Source organism: Sinohyriopsis cumingii, chromosome 5, assembly GCF_028554795.1.
Source record: "Sinohyriopsis cumingii isolate HCF-2022 chromosome 5, ASM2855479v2, whole genome shotgun sequence".
Classification (NCBI taxonomy): Eukaryota; Metazoa; Mollusca; class Bivalvia; order Unionida; family Unionidae; genus Sinohyriopsis; species Sinohyriopsis cumingii.
Genome location: NC_142965.1, coordinates 55,134,594 through 55,156,021, shown reverse-complemented (window position 1 = coordinate 55,156,021; position 21,428 = coordinate 55,134,594). Strand labels below are relative to the sequence as shown.

General features: G+C 35.8%; 1 protein-coding gene across 3 annotated transcripts in view; it reads left to right on the top strand.

Moving 5' to 3' along the window:
• LOC149799209 (ubiquitin carboxyl-terminal hydrolase 9X-like) overlaps nt 1–21,428 on the top strand; it is a 197,299-nt gene that overhangs the window by 78,548 nt on the left and 97,323 nt on the right. For all 3 annotated transcript variants that reach the window (XM_089958476.1, XM_089958475.1, XM_089958477.1), the window contains exon 27: nt 14,170–14,407. In XM_089958476.1, the coding sequence (XP_089814602.1) occupies nt 14,170–14,407 (238 nt within the window). The remainder of the gene's footprint in view (nt 1–14,169; nt 14,408–21,428) is intronic.

The window sequence follows — 21,428 nt, the reverse complement described above, 5'->3', positions numbered from 1 at the left end:
TGAATTAAAATTCTGTTTTTGCTGATTAATCTTTAAAAATCATAATATGGAAATAAAGGAGTTTGTTGTGTTAACAACATGAGAAATTGCTGGTGGGGTTGTCAGAAAGAAAAAAAACGAATATATATTTAAAATTGCATCTAACCCCCTCCTAGTGGTCTGACATGAATAAAACATTGGGTCAGAAAATGATGCCAGTACATGCAAGTGCATGTAATTTATACGAATTCGCGTACTTTTAAAGCAGTGATGCGTGTTACGCAAATTACGTCAATGTCACAGATATAAAACGTGCTTTGTGCAATATGCAATTTTTATTAAACTTTATCTTGAAAAGTGCATTTCGTGACATAGTTTGTGCTGCTAGTTGCAGTCTCGCTGCGCTTGATGCGACATCCAGATAGCTAGCTACTTCGGTTTAACATGAATGGCTGTTAAACTAAATTTGATTGGTTCATTGGCCCTGTAACAAGCATTTTATGGTAGTTTTAACCTTATTTTCATCATGGAAGTTTTACAAATACATGTTTCGAAAAAAGGGCCACACAGGAAGCCAAAATGGCTGGATCACAACAGGGTTTATCTTTAGATGACGTTTTCAGTTGGCAAATACTGGCTGGCGATAGCTGTGATGACAATGAATTTCATGTATATCGGTCTGTTGGACATTGGGAAAATGTCACTGGTAATAACAGTGTGTGATTTTGAGCCTAAAATTGATGTTGAGTGTGAGTCCGATGTACGTGCTGGATGGACAATATTCTGGTTATATTTATTCAAGATAACCATGCCTGAACAAGCAGACTATTGGGAATGTTGGACTTTAAACCCTAATACAGCATTATGGAAGAGAAAAGATCTGGCGTAAGAGGCAGCAAAGTACTGATTCAAGGAAGTTAATCTCTGGCAGAGTTCATGTTAGTGAAAACTCAGAGGTCTTGGAAATACACACGTATTTGGATGCCAATTTGTTTTTGGGGATGCGGAAAATCACTTAGGCGAGAGTCCTCTGTACACATGTAATAGGTGGGCGGCAAAATTCAAAGACTTGCTAGCCCTGCTTCAGCCACCTGCTTATTGAGAAAATTTGTTCATTAATTAGCTGTGCTGATATTTACAATGACTTAATTGAGTTTCTGAACCCTGCCATGTACATGTCACCATTATAAGAGTATATCGAAAGAGCATGCTGCAATAGCTGGGCAGCAAGATCAAAGGCTTTGACTGGCAGCTGGGTGGGAAAATCTACTGATATTTACAGTGTTTGAATTCAGAGGCAGAAAGACCCAGAGATGTACATATGTCATTTATAACAGTACATCAAATAAACAACTTTAGCCTTCATTATTGTGTTCAGCAGAATAAGCAGCGAACGTGACCTCAGGAGAGTGCTAAAAGTTACTAGAACTGATAGTTTGGATAGGACAGTAGCCAAGAGTAAGAAAGTGCGTGATACCTAGCTTAGTGTTTTGAATAAGATCTTCCTTGGATTGACAAAATTCAGACTCTGATGGACAAACAAGAGCAAAGTCATTGTTATAAAGAATGTAGAAATTAAACTCAATGGCAACCAATAGTTCTTATAATTTGTATAGTTTTCTGGGAGGGGACTGTAACTTTTACTGGTGGGACTCCTATTTTTACCAGAATGGGAGTCCTGGACTCCTAGTTTTAAAATCCTAGCAAGACCTCTGGAAAACTTTTATTTTTGGAACAGGGATATCCAAGAGGAAATACCCATGGGGCCATACCTGTGCGATGTTGAAAATTGCACACAACTAGAAAGAACAGTAACTTGTTCAAGCTAGATATGCGTATGCATTTCAGACAGCAGGCAATGAAAGGAGAATTACTGTGTGTAGATCTCTAGTTGGCAGAACCACTGTGGCAACAAAAGAATAACGAGACAGACTTTCATATCATGCAGATGTATTATCAAATGAAGTACATGCTTTCTATGTGCAAAAATTGAATGACATTAAACATAAGAGACTGACTGATTTGTGTAAACTCAAAGCAAGATGGATAAAATTTGTCCAGCTTGTGTTCGGTTCTTCCTGTGTATATTTTGATCATGGTGATATTTTCTGCAGACCTTTTGGCACTTAGTTCCAAGCCATCACTTGGTATTTGTATTACAAATTGGGTTACTATTATCTAATACACAACATTTTGAAGCAGTTTCATTAACTAATGATGAAATTGATGAAAAAATACTTGATGTCGTTCTCATATATGGATTCTTTACTACACTAATAATCTGTTCATCCTGATTATTTTTTACCATCTCCTTTAGTTTTACTGGTACCAGTACTTTTAATAAAATTGTGACTTCTGTTTTCTTGCAATCTAAATTTTTATAATCATGTATTATTGTTAAAAGGTAAAATGCTTAGTTTTATTGTACAGTCTAAAACTATTAATTAGGGCTGTTCCAGTAAAACATATATCCCCCTCGGGGACGGCACTTCAAATAAAAGAAATAAATAAATAATAAAAAAAAACGAATATATATTTAAAATCGCATCTACCCTCTCCTAGCGGTCTAACGTGAATAAAACATTGGGTCAGAAAATGATGCCAGTACACACGAGTGCACGTAATTTGTACGAATTTGCGTACTTTTAAAGCAGTGATATGCGTTCGGCAAATTACGTCAATGCCACGGATATAATAAAAAATGTGCTTTGCGCAGTATGCAATTTTTATTAAACTTTAAAATTTAACTTTAAAAGTTTATTTCACGACGTAATTCGCGTTGCAGCAGCTGTCTCGCATCCAGATATTTGGATACTTCGGTTCGACATGAATGGCTGTTAAACTAAATTTGATTTGTTCTTAGGCCCTGAAACAAGCATTTTATGGAGTTTTAGCCTTACTTTTATCATGGATGTTTTACAAATGCGTGTTTCCAATAAGGGCCACACAGGAAACCAAAATGGTTTAATCACAACATGGTATGCCTTCAGACGAAGTTTTCGTCGGCAAATACTGGCTGATGATAGCTATGATGACAATAAATTTCATGTATATCGGTCTGTTGGACATTGGAAAAATGCCACTGGAAATACCAGTGTGTGATTTTGAGCCTATAATTGATGTTGAGTGTGAGTCCGATGTACGTGTTGAATGGACAATATACCGGTTACATTTATTAAATATACCCATGTCTAAACAAGCAGACTATGGGAATGTTGGACTTAAAACATCTAATACAGCATTATGGAAGAGAAAAATCTGGTACAAGAGGCAGCAAAACAATGATTCAAGGAAGTGAATCTTTGGCAGTTTTCATGTTAGTGAAAACTGACAGAGGTCTCGGAAACGCTTATAATCATGCGTATTTGGACGCCAATTTTTTTTATTTAGGTGGGCGGTAAAATTCAAAGACTTGCCAGTCCTGCTTCAGTTACCTGTATAGTGGGAAAATGTGTTGATCGTTAGCTGTGATGATATTTACAATGACAGAAGTTAGTGGTTGAAAGCCCCCTCCCTCCCCCTCCGGTCGTCACCATTATAAGAGTACATCAAAAGAACATGCTGCAATAGCTAAGCGGCGAGATCAAAGGTTTTGACTGGCAGCTGGATGGGAAAACATGCTGATACTTACAGTGCTTGAATTCAGAGGCAAAAATACCCAGAGATGTACATGTGGTAATTTATAACAGTACATCAAATAAATAACTTTAGCTTTCATTCTTGTGTTCATTTCCAAGTGTACCTGTATAGTGGGAAAATGTGTTGATCAGTTAGCTGTGATGATATTTACAATGACAAAATTTAGTGGTTGAAAGCTCCCCGCCGTCGTCACCATTATAAGAGTACAACAAAAGAACATGCTGCAATAGCTAAGCGGCGAGATCAAAGGCTTTGACTGGCAGCTGGGTGGGAAAATCTACAGATATTTACAGTGCTTGAATTCAGAGGTAGAAATACCCAGAGATGTACATGTGGTCATTTATAACAGTACATCAAATAAATAACTTTAGCTTTCATTCTTGTGTTCATTTCCGAGTGTAACGGAATAAGCAGTGCACGTGACCTCGGAATTACGACATGCTGAGACATAGACTTCAATGAGTATTTTGGGGTTCAACGGCAAACTGACGAAGATTGTGAGATTCAGGAGAGGGCTAAAGTTGCTAGAACTAATAGTTTGAAAGGGACATTAGCCAAGTGTAAGAAAGTGTGTGATGCCTAGCTTAGTGCTTTGAATAAGACCTTCTTTGGATCGAAAAAATTCAGACTCACTCTGATGAACAAGCAAGAGCTATGTCAGTGTTATAAAGAATGTAGGAATTAAACTCTGGCAACCAGTAGTTCTTATAATTGGCATAGTTTTCTGAGAGGGGACTGCAACTTTTTCTGATGGGATCCATATTTTTACCAAAATGGGAGCCATGGACTCTTAGTTTTAAAATCCTAACGAGACATCTGGTTCAACACTTTTCTTTTTTGGGACAGAGATATCCAAGAGAGAATACCCATGGGGCCATACATGTGAGATGTTGAAAATTGCACAACCATAAAGAACAGTAACTTGTTCAAGCTAGTTATGCATATGCGTTTCAGATAAAAGGAGTTCACAGCACAGAATAATATTTGTACACTGAAGAGGAGGATCATATTAAATTCAGAAGCAATTAACAGATTTATGCTCATAGGGAACATCAGAAAATCCCCATACAACATAATTAAGTTTGTGTAGATCTCAAGTTGGCAGAACTACTGAGCAACAAAAGAAGAGAAAGACAAACTTTTGTATCATACAGATGTATGACCAAATGATGTACATGCTGTCTATGTGCAAAAATTAAATGACATTAAACATAAGAGACTGACTGATCTGTGTAAACTCGAAGCAAGATGGATAAAAATTTGTCCTGTTTGTGTTCGGTTCTTCCTATGTATATTTTGATCATGGTGGTATTTTCTGCAGACCTTTTGGCACTTAGTTCCAAGCCATCATTTGGTATTTGTATTGCAAAATGGATAACTAAAAATGTATATTATCTAGTACAATACATTTTTAAACAGTATCATTAACTGATGATGAAATTGATGAAAAAATACTTGATGTCATTCTGATATATGGATTCTTTACTACACTACTAATCTGTTCATCATGATTTTTTGTTTTTTACCATCTCCTTTTGTCTTACTGGTACCAGTGCTTTTAATAAAATTGTAACTTCTATTTTCTTGCAATCTAAATATTTGTAATGATGTGTTATTGTCAAAAGGTAAAATGTGCTTAGTGTTGTAAAATCTAAAACTATTAATTAGCAAGGGACTAAAGTAAAAAGTGGACAGAAATTACTGCCATATTACAGTGCTGTTAGAAACAACAGAATAGTTGTACAAGATGTATTTTGCACAAAGTTGTAGAACTAGCGCTCGTATTGTCACCACATATTATACTTAAATAATTATATTGTTATTTATGTATATTCCTATCAGTATTTTCCCAGTGGTAGTAATTTTCTGATGTGATGTTCATTTCTTGTGCAGTTTTTACACATCAAGAATTCTCACCATGTCATTAAAAAACCATGTAATCTGCACCAAATTGAGTTGTTTGAGAAGAAATTAATTTTTTTAACCCAAAAATCACAGAAGCTATGAGTTTTTGCATTAAAGTCTCACATTAAATAACATTTGAAGTAGCCACAATAGTAATTTAGGATGCAACTGTACCAATTTCACCTTTGGTATATCCAAAACTTGAATGTGATGGAGGAACATTATGAGCTCCAAAATAAATACATCAATTTTAGAACCTGTTCATTGACTATGAATCAAATATCCGAGTCCAACTGAATTGCTAGAAATGTTTGAATTCTTTTGACAACATCATAATTAGCTGTCAAATACGGAGTAAGCCTATATTCTTTATGCCATCCCAACCAAGACCCCACCACAACCACGTGACCATGCCCAATGACATCACAGTAATAATCGCTATACAACTAGAGATGACATCTCTTTGAGAATTTTGATTTCAGTAGAGCTGTAACAGAGTGGAACAGTAAGAAAGAGTGACAGATATTTAAGTGTTAGGGAGATATTTAACAATGGCTATTCCCAATTCCACCACTTCCTCATTGGAGATCACACACACACAGAAAACTTAGAGTACGTCCTGAAACCCTGTCAGCATCCCTGCAGAGGAGATAACTTGACTATTCAATTTTATTGGTCTCTGGTTATCCGATGGTATTTCTGTTACTTGAACATTAACTTACAGTATGTCCATTCAGCATGGTCGAAAAAGGCTTACAACCATTGAGTTGTTTAAGGACTCGCATCACTACAGATGTGAAAGAACGAGAACCATACTAAGAATCAGTGAAGATAAATAGAGATATATGTGTTTGACTGTCCCTGATTGGTTGATAATGAAAGTAAGTTTTAGTAAAAGCAATCTTTTGAGAGCTTGTCCTACTTGTAACTGAAAAAAGTGAGGGACATTGTTTTATTAACATAATTTCCATCCATTACAGACCCGAGTTTGGACAACTTGTTACTGAAATCGGCAGCTGACTCTTTGGTGCAGTATTGAAAGCACACATTTCAAATTTGTATAGATCCAGAAATGGCGGGGTTATGTTTTTTTATTCTTCACAAAAGCTGTCGTCATAGATGTGCCTATACTAATATAAATTTGATCATGAGCACTCAAAATTTAAAGTTACTGAATTTTAATATCGTGGTGTTTGCACAAATTTACAGTGGGAACTGAATTAGTGCAGAGTCCTAAAATCTTGAGTTTTGTGCAGAAATATGGAATCCAAGCAGAATACATCCAGAAATGTATAGGTTTTCAATCTTGGATTTAGTCTACCCATTGTGTTTCACACTGATATGCATATTCTGCATATTCACAGAACATTTGTATAGTAATTAGTAGGAAAAGTGAGAAATTTATATACATATCATAAACAAGACAAACAGTTTGTGGGGGGAGAAGATCATAAGAACAGGCTGGAATGGAGAAGTATAATAAAAACAATAATGAGTAGAAGTGTGCCTCTTTTTTATGTCTGCAACATTATTTTCTTGGCTTCAGTAAGAACTTTTATCAAAAGGAAGACAATAAAGGGTGTACAGTTAACTAAACCAATATGAATTTTGCTACTTAAAAGCTGTATCAAATTGATTTTAACCTTCTGGTCTGTTTCTGTCCATTCTGGTAATATGTCCACTGAATCAGTATGGTTGGAAAAAATATTTGGCAAATTTAAAAATTGAAAAACTTTTGGCAGATTATGATTATACCCTACTTCTGCCTGAGAGAGTGTGAATAATTTTATTTCTTGGTTTGTTGGTTGTGGTTGTTGCTCAATTCAAATTCATCATTAAAAAACATTGATGCATTCTCATACTTTGTTACAAATATTTATTACAGATGCATATCATCAGATATTAGTGAATATAGCTTGAATAAGTTATGACAGTTCTAGTTGGAACAATGAACATTGTTAAGAGAAAATCTAAGCGAGCTAAAATGTAAACCTGGCAGCAGTGTGTGATGCAGGATTGCTCAAGACTTTTCCATCTCGTATGCTCACCAGGAAAAATCCATTTGCACCCACTGATGATGACTTTTAGGTAACTGTCAGAAAGGCATAATTGACGATATTCGACGATATTCTAAGGTCTGCAAAAATTACTTTAGTCAATAGTTATAAACTCATACAGCTGTGGCAAAAATTACTGACTAGTACCTTTGCTGCTGTGGCCACGGTTGATTAGTTGGTTGATTAAGTGTGGTTTCATTTTGGGTTTTTTGGTGATTTTTTAAACAATATATTAGGTAGAGGAAGAACCCTGAAAGACCACCAACCTAAATTGGTTGATCTGTGATGCAAACTCACGCCGTGAGATGTGCAAGTGATGTAAAAGCAAGCATCTTAGTACACTTGGGCACATGGAGCCTCTGTTGATTTGATGTTTATCTCCAACAGCTGAAGTCATTTAGACATGAGATCTCCGGGGTTTCAGTAGATCATTATGGCCTTTACACCATTTTCAGATGAAGAGAATCTATATATGGCAGCCAGTTTTACTGCTGAAGAAAATCCAAGTCCTTTTGAGACACCAAACACCACTTACGTAGAACCACTGAGCTTCCACAAGTAACTGGCAACATTCTCATTTACATATTAGAGGCAAGTAATCACATGACAAGCATCTTGTACCACTGCCATGGAAGCCCCTATAACCTGTATCACAAGACAAGCATCTTATACCACTCTGCCATGAAAGCCCCTCAGGCCATAGGTATAAGTCTCATATGAAAGACTAGAAGTGGGAGATAGAACCTGTGACAACTAGATTGAAAGTGCAGAACGCTACTGCTAGGCCATCAGTGATGATTATAATGCTGTTGACAATACATTTAACTGCAATGACACTGATTTTATGAGTGCTCAGGGAAAAATGATTCTTTGACTTTCATCCATTTTTTTAAATCTATGATATACAAATGTTTGACTTGCTATATTTTTTATAACTGTATATTAGTCCTGCAACAAGGCATAAAAATAAGACATCGGTAACTGAAAAAGATGTTCTTACAAGAAATGATATAGTGTAAAAGTAGACAAAAGATGCAACATCACTTCCACAGACATCATTGTTTTCTTTTCTGACAAATCTTATAAGTTTACCAAAACATTTATTGGAAAAAATAATAACAATGAATCATAGAATCTGACCACACATTTAAAGCAATACAAGATTTAACTTTTATTCTAATCAAAAGCAGCATGCCTGAGAACAAAGAAAAATAGCAAGACATATTGATCACATTAGGAAACACAGAGTTTAGTAAGGATACAAATTCATGATTTCTGTATTAGAATAGAAATATCTATTATAAAATCTGTATTCATGGATGTTAAATTAGTAGGTATTAAGGGACTGATCAATGACATTTACAAATAATAAGCCACCATGAAAATCTGTGATTTCAAAGTATCAGAGACATACTTGGCTGACAGACAAACAAACAAAAGGACAAAAGACTGATTATAATGAATGAATACAAATAAAAATATGCAGTAGATCATATGATGCATATGAATTCAGTAGATTACCTCCAGCCAGCTGTCATTTAAATCGCTTCTGTCCCCAACCCAATATTAAAATCGCTTCTACCGCCCACTAACCCATAGCCAGAAATTATGTTAAAAAATGTACTTCTGTAGGGGGCAGTGTTTCTCGATTAAAACACATCTGACGGTGGATCATAATTTTTTAAAATTGCTTCTGTTGTGGGTTGGTAGAATTTGAAAGTGCCTTCCCCCCGGGGGGGTATATGTTTTACTGGAACAGCCCTTAGCAAGGAACTAAAGTAAAAAGTGGGTCAACTTCATGTGTGTAGACAGAAATTATTGCCATATTACAGTGTTGTTAGAAACAACAGAATAGTTGTACAAGATGTATTTTGCAAAGTTGTAGAACCAACATTCATATTGTAACCACATATTCCATTTAAGTAATAATATCATTATTTCACATATTCCTATCAGTATTTTCCCAGTGGTATTAATTTTCTGATCTGATGTTGTTCGTTTCTTGTGCAATTTTTACACCTCAAGAATTCTCACAGTATCATTACAAAACAATGTAATCTGCACCAAATTGAGTTGTTTGAGAAGAAATTGATTTTTTTAACCAATAATCACTGAAGCTATGAGTTCTGGCATTAAAGTCTCATATTAAATAACAATTGAAGTAACCATGATAGTAATTTAGGATGCAGCTGTACTAATTTCACCTTTGGTATATTCAAATCTTGAATGTGATGGAGGAACATGGCTCCAAAATAAACACATCAGTTTTAGAATCTGTTCCTTGACTATGAATCAACTATATAATCCGAGTCCAACTGAATTGATTAAAAAATTTTTAATTCTTTTAATAACATCGTAATGACTGTCAAATATGGAGTAAGTCTCTGGTCTTTCTGCCATCCCAACCAAGACCCCACCACAACCACGTGACTATGCCCAACAACAACACAGTAATAATTGCTATACAAAATAGATATGACATCTCTTTGAGTATTTTGATTTGAGTAGAGCCTTAACAGAGTGGAACAATAAGAAAGAGTGACAGATATTTAAGTGTTAGGGAGATATTGAACAATGGCTATTCCGCCTGCCACCACTTCCTCATTGGAGATCACACACACACACAAAACATCTTAGATTAAATTCTGAAATCCTGGCAGTATCCCTGCAGGGGAGATAACTATTTTATTTGATTTTATTGGTCTATGGTTATCCCATGGTATTTCTGTTACTTGAACATTATCTTACAGTGTGTCCAGTCAGCATGGTTGAAAAAGGCTTACAACCATTGAGTTGTTGAAGGACTAGCATTACTACAGATATGAAATAATGAGAACCGTACTATAAATCAGTGAAGATAAAATAGAGTATATATGGGTTAGACTGCCCCTGATTGGTTGATAATGAAAGTAAGATTTTAGTAAAAAGAATCTTTTGAGAGCTTGTCCTACTTGTAACTGAAAAAAACGAGGGACATTGTTTTTTTTAACATAATTTCCAACCCTTTACAGGCCTGAGTTTGGAAGACTCTTTACTAAACCAGCAGCTGACTCTTTGGTGCAGTATTGAAAGCACACATTTCAAATTTGTGTAGGTCCAGAAAATGGTGCAGCTGTTATGATTTTCTTTTCACAAAAGCTGTCATCATAGATGTCTCTATACTGATACAGATTTGATCATGAGCGCTCAAAATTTTAAGTTATTGAATTTTATTATCATGGTGTTTGCACAGGTTTACAGTGGGAACTGAATTAGAACAGTCCTGAATTCTTGAGTTTTGTGCAAAAACATGGAATCTAAGCAGAATACATCCAGAAATGTTGAGGTTTTCAATCTTGGATTTAGTCTCCCCGTTGCATTTCACTTTGATATGCATATTCACAGACAGTATAGTAGTAGGAAAAGTAAGTGACAAATTTAGATACATATCATAAACAAGACAAACAGTATATGGGGGACAAGATCGTAAGAACAGGCTGGAATGGAGAAGTATGATAAAAACAATAATGAGTAGAAGTGTGCCTCTATTTTATGTGTGCAACATTATTTTCTCAGCTTCAGTAAGAAATTACATCAAAGGAAAGACTGAAGGGTATACAGTTAACTAAACCAATGTGAATTTAGCTACTTAAAAGATGTTTCAAATCGATTTTAACCTTGTTATAACTCTTCTGGTCTATTTCTGTGCGTTCTAGTGATTATGTCCACTGAATCAGTATGGTTGGGAAAAATTGGCAAATTTGGCAGATTATGATTATACACTGTACTTCTGCCTGAGAGATGTGAATAATTTTATTTCTTGGTTTGTTGATTCTGGTTGTTGCTCAGTTCAAAGGTATCATTGAAAAACATTGATGCATTCTCATACTTTGTTACAAATATTTATTACAGATGCATATCTCCAGATATTGGTGAATATAGCTTGAATAAATTATAACAGTTTAGTTGGAACAATGGACATTGTTAGAGAAACTTTAAGTGAGCTAAAATGTAAACTTTTTGGTATCATGTGATGCAGGATTGCTTAAGACTTCTCCATCTCATATGCTGACCATGACTTTCAGAAAGGCATAATTGATGATATTCAAAGGTCTACAAAAATTACTAGTCAGAATTTATAAACTCTTTCTGCTGTGTCAGAAATGATGGACTAGTACCTTTGCTACTGTTGCCACAGTTGATTAGATGGTTGATTAATTTTTTGTTTTTTTTAAACAATATATTAGGTGGAGGAAGAACCCTTAAAGACCACCAATCCAAATTGGTTGATCTGTGACATAAACTCATTCTGTGAGATGTTCAAGTGATGTAAAAGCAAGCACCTTAGTACACTTGGGCACATGGAGCCAAAGTCCAAGACCCAAAGTCATTTAGACACGAGATCGCAGGCTTTGGTAGATCATTGTGGCCTTTACACCATTTTCAGATGAAGAGAATCTATATATGGCAGCTATTTTTTATTGCTGAAGAAAATCCAAGTACTTTGGAGACACCAAACACCACTTAATGTAGAACCACTGATCTTCCACAAGTAACTGACAACATTTTCTTGTACACATTGGAAGCAAGTAATCACATGACAAGCATCTTGTACCACTTGGCCATGGAAGCCACTCAGATCTGTATCACAAGTCAAGCATCTTATACCACTCTGCCATGAAAGCCCCTCAATCCATAGGTACAAGTCTCATATGAAAGACTAGAAGTGGGAGATAGAACCTGTGACAACTGAATTGAAAGTGCAGAATGTTACTGCTAGGCCATCAGTGATGATGATGATGCTGTTGACAATACAGTTAACTGCAATGACATTGATTTTACAAGTACACTGGGAAAAATGATTCCTTGACTTTCATCCATTTTTTACAATCTAATGAAATAAAAATGTTTGACTTGATATATTTCTTTTGTTTTTTTAAAAACTTTATATTAGTCTTGCAGCAAGCATAAAAATAAGACATAGGTAACTGAAATGTATGTTTTTACAAGAAATGATATCGTGTAAACGTAGGCAGAAATAATGCAACATCACTTCCACAGGCATTAATGTTTTTTTTCTTCTGACAAATCATGTATTATAAGTTTACCAAAACATTTATTGAAAAAAATAATAACAAGGAATCATAGAATCTGACCACACATTTAAAGCAATACAAGATTGAACTATTATTCTAAATCAAAAGCAGCATGCCTGAGAACAAAGAAAAATAGCAAGACATGGTGATCACTTAGGAAACAGAGTTTATGTATATGAATTCAGTAGATTACCTCCAGCCAGCTGTTATTTAAATCACTTCTGTCCCCAACCCAATATTAAAAAATCGCTTCTACTGCCCACTAATCCATAGCCAGAAATTATGTTTTAAAAAAATATGCTTCTATAGGGGGAAGTGTAATTTTATTAGAACATATCTGACGGTGGATCATAATTTTTTAAAATTGCTTCTGTTGTGTGTGGATTGAATTTGAAAGTGCCTCCCCCTATGGGGTATATGTATTACTGAACAGCCCTTTGCAAGATTGCACAAAAATCATTAAACAAATATTTTGCTTGCATATTTCGTCTTATATGCAAATGACCTGATTAGATTTGTCAAACTATGACAATTTGTTAGTTGTGTACACAATTTAAAAATAAATTGGATTTTTTTTTTTTACAAAACCTTGTTAACATGATTAAGCAAAATCCATTTGATATAATCTTATTAGATTTTCATGATTCAAAATTTTTACATTTTGTACAACTGCTCCGGTGGCCTAGTGGTTAGAGCATCCACCTCAGATGTGAGAGGTTGTGGATTCGATCCCCAGCCGAGTCATACCAAGACTTACAAAAATGGTACTAACATCTTCCTTGCTTGGCGCACGGCATGAAGAGGTTAGTGTTAGGACTGGTCGGCCTGGTGTCAGGATAATGTGATTGGTTTGCATCGTGCAACATGTCTGTGGCATGATGCCTCAGTGCTAGACATCACTATAAACTGTCACACTGCAGACATCGTAGCGATATGACTGCAAAATTGTTAAAGCAGCATTAAAAATCCAAATCACACACACACACAAATCAGACACATTACATTTTGTACACATATCTTAACATTGTGGACTTGATCAAGTGAGATGAAAAAAATTTGGTATGCACATCTGTATGTATATGAAACTTACTTAATTAGATATTAGATCATCAGTGTATTTTTCTTAACCTTTTGCACATTTTTTTAACTGTTTAGACTTAGGCCTTTTTCCTTTTCTTTTTTTTTTGATTGAAGCTATTTTATCCCAATTAAGGAAAAAATCACTAGAGTAGATGCATGACATTTATGAGGTATGTTTGATTGCATATGTATAAAAGAGACTTGATGCCAGTATACAAATTTATCAAATTTTCTGCGTTTTTAAGCATTGTAGTCTGCATTTGGAGCATACATGCTTTATAAACAAATCTAGTTGGTAATCTGGCCTTTGTTGCGTCTTATATATGTAAATTTATCTTGTGACTTGCCATGATGCAGATATGCCCACTTTTAGGTCAGTCTTTATATGTTACTGCCCTGTAAGATGTTTATAATTATTGATTTATCTTTCCTAGGTCTGCATATGTGACTGCCCTGAAGATCTGTAAATTGATGCTGACAACAGTAGGATACGCCAAATTACAGGTGGTCGTGGATGCATGCAGTAATGACTCACACAGTCCCAGCGTTACAGCAGCAGAACACAGTCATGCGGTCATCCTACAGACAGCCTTACATCACATACCAAATCATACTACTGAGTTCACTACACGTAATGTTGCCATCAGGCTTGGGCAACAACTTGTAGAACAGGTCATTTAATTTTCTTTATTCATATCATATTCAGAATTTTAGTCAGAAGAGTTCCTGCATTTATTGTATACCTTTCTCTTATTACCTGCAAATACTGGCCCCAGCTTCATAAATTTCTCAATTTCTCTTCTCCAAGATTTTACATTATCTTGCTTTTGATACATTGGATAGCATTTGGGATATTTAATACAGTCGTGATATTAGGCCTTGTAAAAAGAAGTAAAGTTACAAATGTATTGTTGCTTTTCTTTGAGAAAGGAGTTTATGCACCCCTTATAGTTGAGGATATTCTCAAAAAAAGGTTCAGAGACACAGCAATTGTTTAAAGAGAATTCAAAAGTATGTAAGTTTGTTTTCTTCGCATATATTACCTGATCACATTAACCTCTGAACCCAGCCTTCCTGAAAAGATAATAATCTATATATATATATATATATATATATATATATATATATATATATATATATATATAATTGGAAGAAACTCTGAACCATTACCACCCTCTGACTAATGCTGAGAGGTGCCACACCAGTTTTAAGCTTTTGTTTAGTATTATTGAGATTGCTTTGCAAGACATCACACAAATCATTTAAAAATCTTGATGAATTGAAACCATTCATTGAGAAAGACTATTTTCTAGTGTAATGGGGTGAACATAAGTTTTAACTTTTGATCAACATATGAATTGTTGGTGCAGTTTGGACTTCATTTATTCTGTCAGTGCTCCAACATTGTATTGTTGGTACATGTTGAGTATGCACAATGCAAATATGTTTCAACTCATTTTAATAACAACGTGTTGTGAAATAGCTTTCATTTTTCGTAAGCCTCGTAACTACTGTGATTGACTCGCCACCCTGACAGTCTTCAGTCAGCCTCCCAGTTATAGGCACCAGACTTCTTTCATTTCTATCAGCGTTGGATTGACCTATATTTGAAAAATGAAAGGGCAGTCCAAGTTATTTCTGAGGGGCTTTGGACTTGATTATCTAGTCCCTCCCACATACAAAGCCCATCTGCTTTTGCTCATGCATGCAGGGTTACTAAGTTAAATTCCCTTTCAGTAGACACAAACTATCAACAGTTCAATTTGGATGATTCCATGGTCTTAATGATACAGCCAGGCTGTGTAGCCTAGAACACCCTTCTGTTAGCACAATCAGAGAATCGTCATCCACTTCCTCCTTACATTTTTACATCAAGAGAAGACACCATTCAAGATCCTGTCTGTTATCTCAAGCATTCCTTAAAATGCACAGAAAAAAATGCTGGAACAAGAAAATGACTTTTTTCCTGGAAAGAGGATATCGCCCCTCAAGCCCTTTCGTCATGGATGAAGTGAGCTATACTCTTGGCATCCAAGGTTCTTGTGAAGATTTAAGTTAGTAAAATATGAGCAATCTCTGTGAGAATCACTTTAAAACATAGCGTTTTGCTCCAAGACAAAAGATGATGGCTAGCTGCATAGTCAAACTCTGAAACTTTTATATGCAGAATTGATCTAGACAGAGAAAAAATTTGAATCTAGTGTGTCCAGTGGCTACTGCCCAGATGACGACCTTCCCATGGGCATATTATTGCGCTTTTACAGGATTAGCCTGTAAAAATGTTTATTGTTAAGAAGAGTTCAGTAATCCTATACTTCGAAGGGTATAGTGGTCACATGACCAGTGATTGTGGTGCCTTAACATTAAGATAGCAGGTTATCTTTCCTATCGTATCAAGCCTTTCTCAGGGTTCCCAGACTACCGGGATATCGGGAAGAAGTCAGGAGAAAGGATAATTTTTTTCCTGACTGTGCAAAGTCCTTGAATTTTGCAAATGTTGATGAAAGTCAGGAAAAACCCAGGAATTTTCCTCCACAGCTACGTAATTGAGTCATAACTGAACTGATTGTGAGTTATATTTATTGAGTTCTAACCAGAATATTAGGAGGTTGCAGTATGGATCATTTGGGTGCTTGCCATAAATATATTTGTTGAGACAATCCAAATGCTCAATAGATTTGATTCTTCTAGTAGAATTTTTGTTTCACAGACAGCTCAATATCTGTATCTTTTTTTTATATGGAAGGTATGAAAACCAGTCTGGTGTCACAAGAGGCCAACATGGTGGCATTATAGCATAGACGCTTAGCGGATGGGTTAGCAAACTTAAACGTTGTTAAATCAAGTTATATCTGCATGAAATCAATATGAAAATGATTTATTTTCTCAGAAATTGCAAGTATTAAAATCATTATGTCTTTAATCTGTTGAAAGACAATAAAACTGTTGATGATATTTGAGCTGGTACTAGCGATTTCGATTGCTAGTCACACGGGCACACAGAATCTCACAACTGCCATTTTCAAATATTGTAGAAACAAATATGAAATGAAAGTCGTATACTGGTTGTAATAAAAATACATAAACGAAAGAGCACAAAATTCTCTGTATTTATTCCGATTCCAACTTAAGAGTTTTGTATCACGTGACTACTACGTTGACGTGTGCTTTCTCACACAGGGAACATACGAAGCAGGGAACCAGACTACTTTGCTTGATGAAACAGACTGGCCAAGTTTCTTATAGTTTGTTCTCAAAATAAATATGCTGATAATTATATGTTCTTTCTGGTTTTTACAAAAGGTATCGGACTTTCATTTAATATAATAGAAATTTTGTACAACAACATTAAAAAGGAGTTTGTTGTTGATATCACATGACTATTAGACTTCCGCTGTTGTTGTTTGAAATTTGTGAAGTCATGTGACTATTAATGCAAATGGCAAGTACCGGGTCAGGTTTCACCCATGCCAAGTTTAGTCTAGTCTGTCAGTGGATTAAAGACATAATGATCAGGGCTGTTCCAGTAAAACATATATCCCCCCCCCCATGGGACGGCACTTCAAAAAAACTTCTGTAGGAGGTTGTGTTTCGAACTATTTTGATTCTGACAGTGGAAGGTTGGTTAGGAAAATCACTTCTGTTGTGGGTTGTGTTAACAAAATGAGAAATCGCTGGTGGGGTTGTCAGAAAGAAAGAAAATAAACCCCACAAAAATATATTTAAAATTGCATCTATCCCCATCCTAGCGGTCTAACGTGAATAAAACATTGGGTCAGAAAATGATGCCAATACATGCGAGTGCACGTAATTTGTACGAATTTGCGTACTTTTAAAGCAGTGATACGTGTTTAGCAAATTCCGTCATTGTCGCAGATATAAAAAATGTGCTTTGCACACTATGCAATTTTTATTAAACTTTTAACTTTAAAAGTGCATTTTGCGATGTAATTCACGCTGCCACAGCTGTCTCACAGCACTTGATGCGACATCCAGATATCTGGATACTTCGGTTCAGCATGAATGGCTGTTAAACTAAATTTGATTGGTTCATTGGCCCTGGAACAAGCATTTTATGGAGTTTTAGCCTTACTTTCATCATGGAAGTTTTACAGATGTGTGTTTCCAATAAGGGCCACACAGGAAACCAAAATGGTTGAACCACAACACGGTTTGTCTTCAGATGATGTTTTCAGTCGGCAAATACTGGCTGATGATAGCTATGATGACAATGAATTTCATGTATATCGGTCTGTTGGACATTGGGAAAATGTCACTGGAAATACCAGTGTGTGGTTTTGAACCCAAAATTGATGTTGAGTGCGAGTCCGATGTACGTGTTGATGGACAATATGCCGGTTATATTTATTCAAGATACCCATGTCTATACAAGCAGACTATGGGAATGTTGGACTTAAAACCCTAATACAGCATTAGAAAAAAAATCTGCCATGAGAGGCAGCAAAACACTGATTCAAGGAAGTGAATCTTTGGTAGGGTTCATGTTAGTGAAAATTGACAGAGGTCTCGGAAACACTTAAAATCACGCATATTTGGATGCCAGTTTTTTTTATTTAGGTGGGCGGTAAAATTCAAAGACTTGCCAGTCCTGCTTCAGTCACCTGCTTAGTGGGAAAATGTGTTGATCAGTTAGCTGTGCTGATATTTACAATGACAGAATTTAATGGTTGAAAGCCCCCACCCACCCCACCCGTCGTCACCATTATAAGAGTACATCAAAATAACATGCTGCAGTAGTTAAGCAGCAAGATCAAAAGCTTTGACTGGCAGCTGGGTGGGAAAATCTACTGATATTTACAGTGCTTGTATTCAGAGGCAGAAATACCCAGAGACGTACATGTGGTCATTTATAACAGTACATCAAATAAACAACTTTAGCTTTCATTATTGTGTTCATTTCCGAGTGTAACAAAATAAGCAGTGCAAGTGACCTCGGAATCATGACATGTTGAGACTTAGACTTGAATGAGTATTTTGGGGTTCATTGGCAAACTGACAAAGATTGTAATGAGATTCAGGAGAGTGCTAAAATTGCTAAAACTGATAGTTTGGAAGGGACAGTAGCCAAGTGTAAGAAAGTGTGTGAATAAGTGCTTTGAATAAGACCTTCCTTGGATCGAAAAAATTCAGACTCACTCTGATGGACAAGCAAGAGCTGTGTCAGTGTTATAAAGAATGTAGAAATTAAACTCTATGGCAACCAATAGTTCTTATAATTTGCATAGTTTTCTGAGAGGGGACTGCAACTTTTCCTGGTGGGAATCATATTTTTACCAAAATGGGAGCCATGGACTTTTAGATTTAAAATCCCAACGAGACCTCTGGTTCAGAAGTTTTCTTTTTGGAACAGAGATATCCAAGAGAGAATACCCATGGGGCCATACATGTGAGATGTTGAAAATTGCACAACCATAAAGAACAGTAACTTGTTCAAGCTAGTTATGCATATGCGTTTCAGACAGCAGGCAATGAAAGGAGTTCACAGCACAGAATAATATTTATACACAGAGGAGGAGGATCATATTAAATTCAGAAACAACAGATTAATGCTCATAGTGAACATCAGAGAATCCCCATACATAATTAAGTGTGTGTAGATCTCTAGTTGGCAGAACCACTGTGGCAACAAAAGAATAAAAAGACAAACTTTTGTATCATGCAGATGTATGACCAAATGATGTACATGATCTCTATGTGCAAAAGTTAAATGACATTAAACATAAGAGACTGGCTGATTTGTGTAAACTCAAAGCAGGGTGGATAAAATTTGTCCTGTTTGTGTTCGGTTCTTCCTATGTATATTTTGATCATGTTGATATTTTCTGCAGACCTTTTGGCACTTAGTTCCAAGCCATCATTTGGTATTTGTATTGCAAAATGGATAACTAAAAAAGTCTATTATCTAGTACAATACATTTTTAAGCAGTATCATTAACTGATGATGAAATTGATGAAAAAATACTTGATGTCATTCTGATACACCGCTTCCTCGATAATTTGCGCCCGGATAACTTGCAATCCCGCTTATAACGCGGTGTCCGTCTTGGCTCCCGATTTTTTCCAGAGAAAATGTATTTAAAATATCTTTAAAAATATGCTGAACATGAAAAAATTACGATAAGAATTGATAAATTAAACCTTGATACATTGCTCGTTTTATCATTGAAAATGGTGATTAATGCCCGTAAAAATATAATCCATCTTTTGAAATTTGCAAGTTCTAAAGAAGAATTAATTTCAGAGATCTCGAAAACGCTTAATTACGCGTATTTGGGCGCCAATTTTTGATCTGGGACGCAGAAAATCACTGAGGCGGGAGTCCTCCGTATGCATGTAATAGGTGCGCAGGAAAATTCAAAGATTTGCCGGTCCTGTTTCAGCCACCTGCTTTGTGGGAAAATGTGTTGATCAGTTAACTGTGCTGATATTTACAATGAGAGAATTCAGTGATTGAAAGACTCTTTGATGTACTGTTGCCATTTTATAAGAGTACATTAAAAAAAAAAAAAAAGAACATGATGCAGCAGCTAGGCGGCTAGTTCAAAGGCTTTGACTAGCGGTCGAGTGAGAAAATGTACTGATATTTAGTGATTGACTTCAGAGGCAGAAAGACCCAGTTTTAAAATCCTAGCGAGACCTCTGTTTAAAGATATATATTATGTAAGTTTTTATGATAAATAGTTGTCAGTATACTGTAAATAAACAGTCTGGTGAAATAGCGATCAATGAAAACTTATGGTAAATGCTAACAGGTGGCAACAGAGAATGAAATAAACACCAATTAAACGTCTTCCTGTGTGAAAGTCACATTCTAATCCTTTAATTCCGTTTCAGTGTAAACTTTATAATCACAACATATTATGTTCATTGAAAACATGAAAAGAGTCAATCGACCGTCACATCGAAACCCGTGAGTACTTCTGTGAGAACCTAATTACATGTACATGCCGGCTTTGTTTTGATCAACAACTTGGGGAAGTGTTTGTTGCATTTAAAAAAAAATCGATTGCAAGAGACCTCGGGTGCTGGATTAAGGGTCTTGGAGCTGCCTTTGACGTAAAGCAAAACAGTAACAGAGACAACGACGATGATAGTGACTTAGAATGTTTCATTGAAACTAGTGTCATTAATGCCGAGGCTGTTTGGGAGAAATTCGTACAGACTCATGGTCCTGAGATGGGCGTTTCTCTTGATGATAAGGAGGAGTGGATTTGTGCTGACAGTGATTGCCCCACAGCGAAATACATGTCAGATGAAACAATAATTATTTCTATAGCGAACAAATTTGCAGCAGAAGACGATTCTAACTGGAGTAACACAAGTGTTGAAAGTGATGCAGACGCTGTTGCACCCCCCACCCCTCTGCACAGGAAGCAATCAAATATTTTGATATTGCCATAAGGTGGCTGGAGACCCAAAATGTTGACTACGTAAAGCTCATGCAGTTGAGAAATGTGAGGGATTTTGCTCGGTGGCAGAGAAACCAAAGAGTAACACATAAATAACTGATTTTTTCAAAAAGTGAATTGATATTTGTCAAGCGTGGCACAAACGGCAAGTATTAACTTGTTCTAATTTACTTTGTTTTAAATTTGTAGACCAATTAAATATGTCTACTGATTAACCCTTGTTTTTTTTGTTTTCCATTTTACTTCTATCCCATTCAGAAATA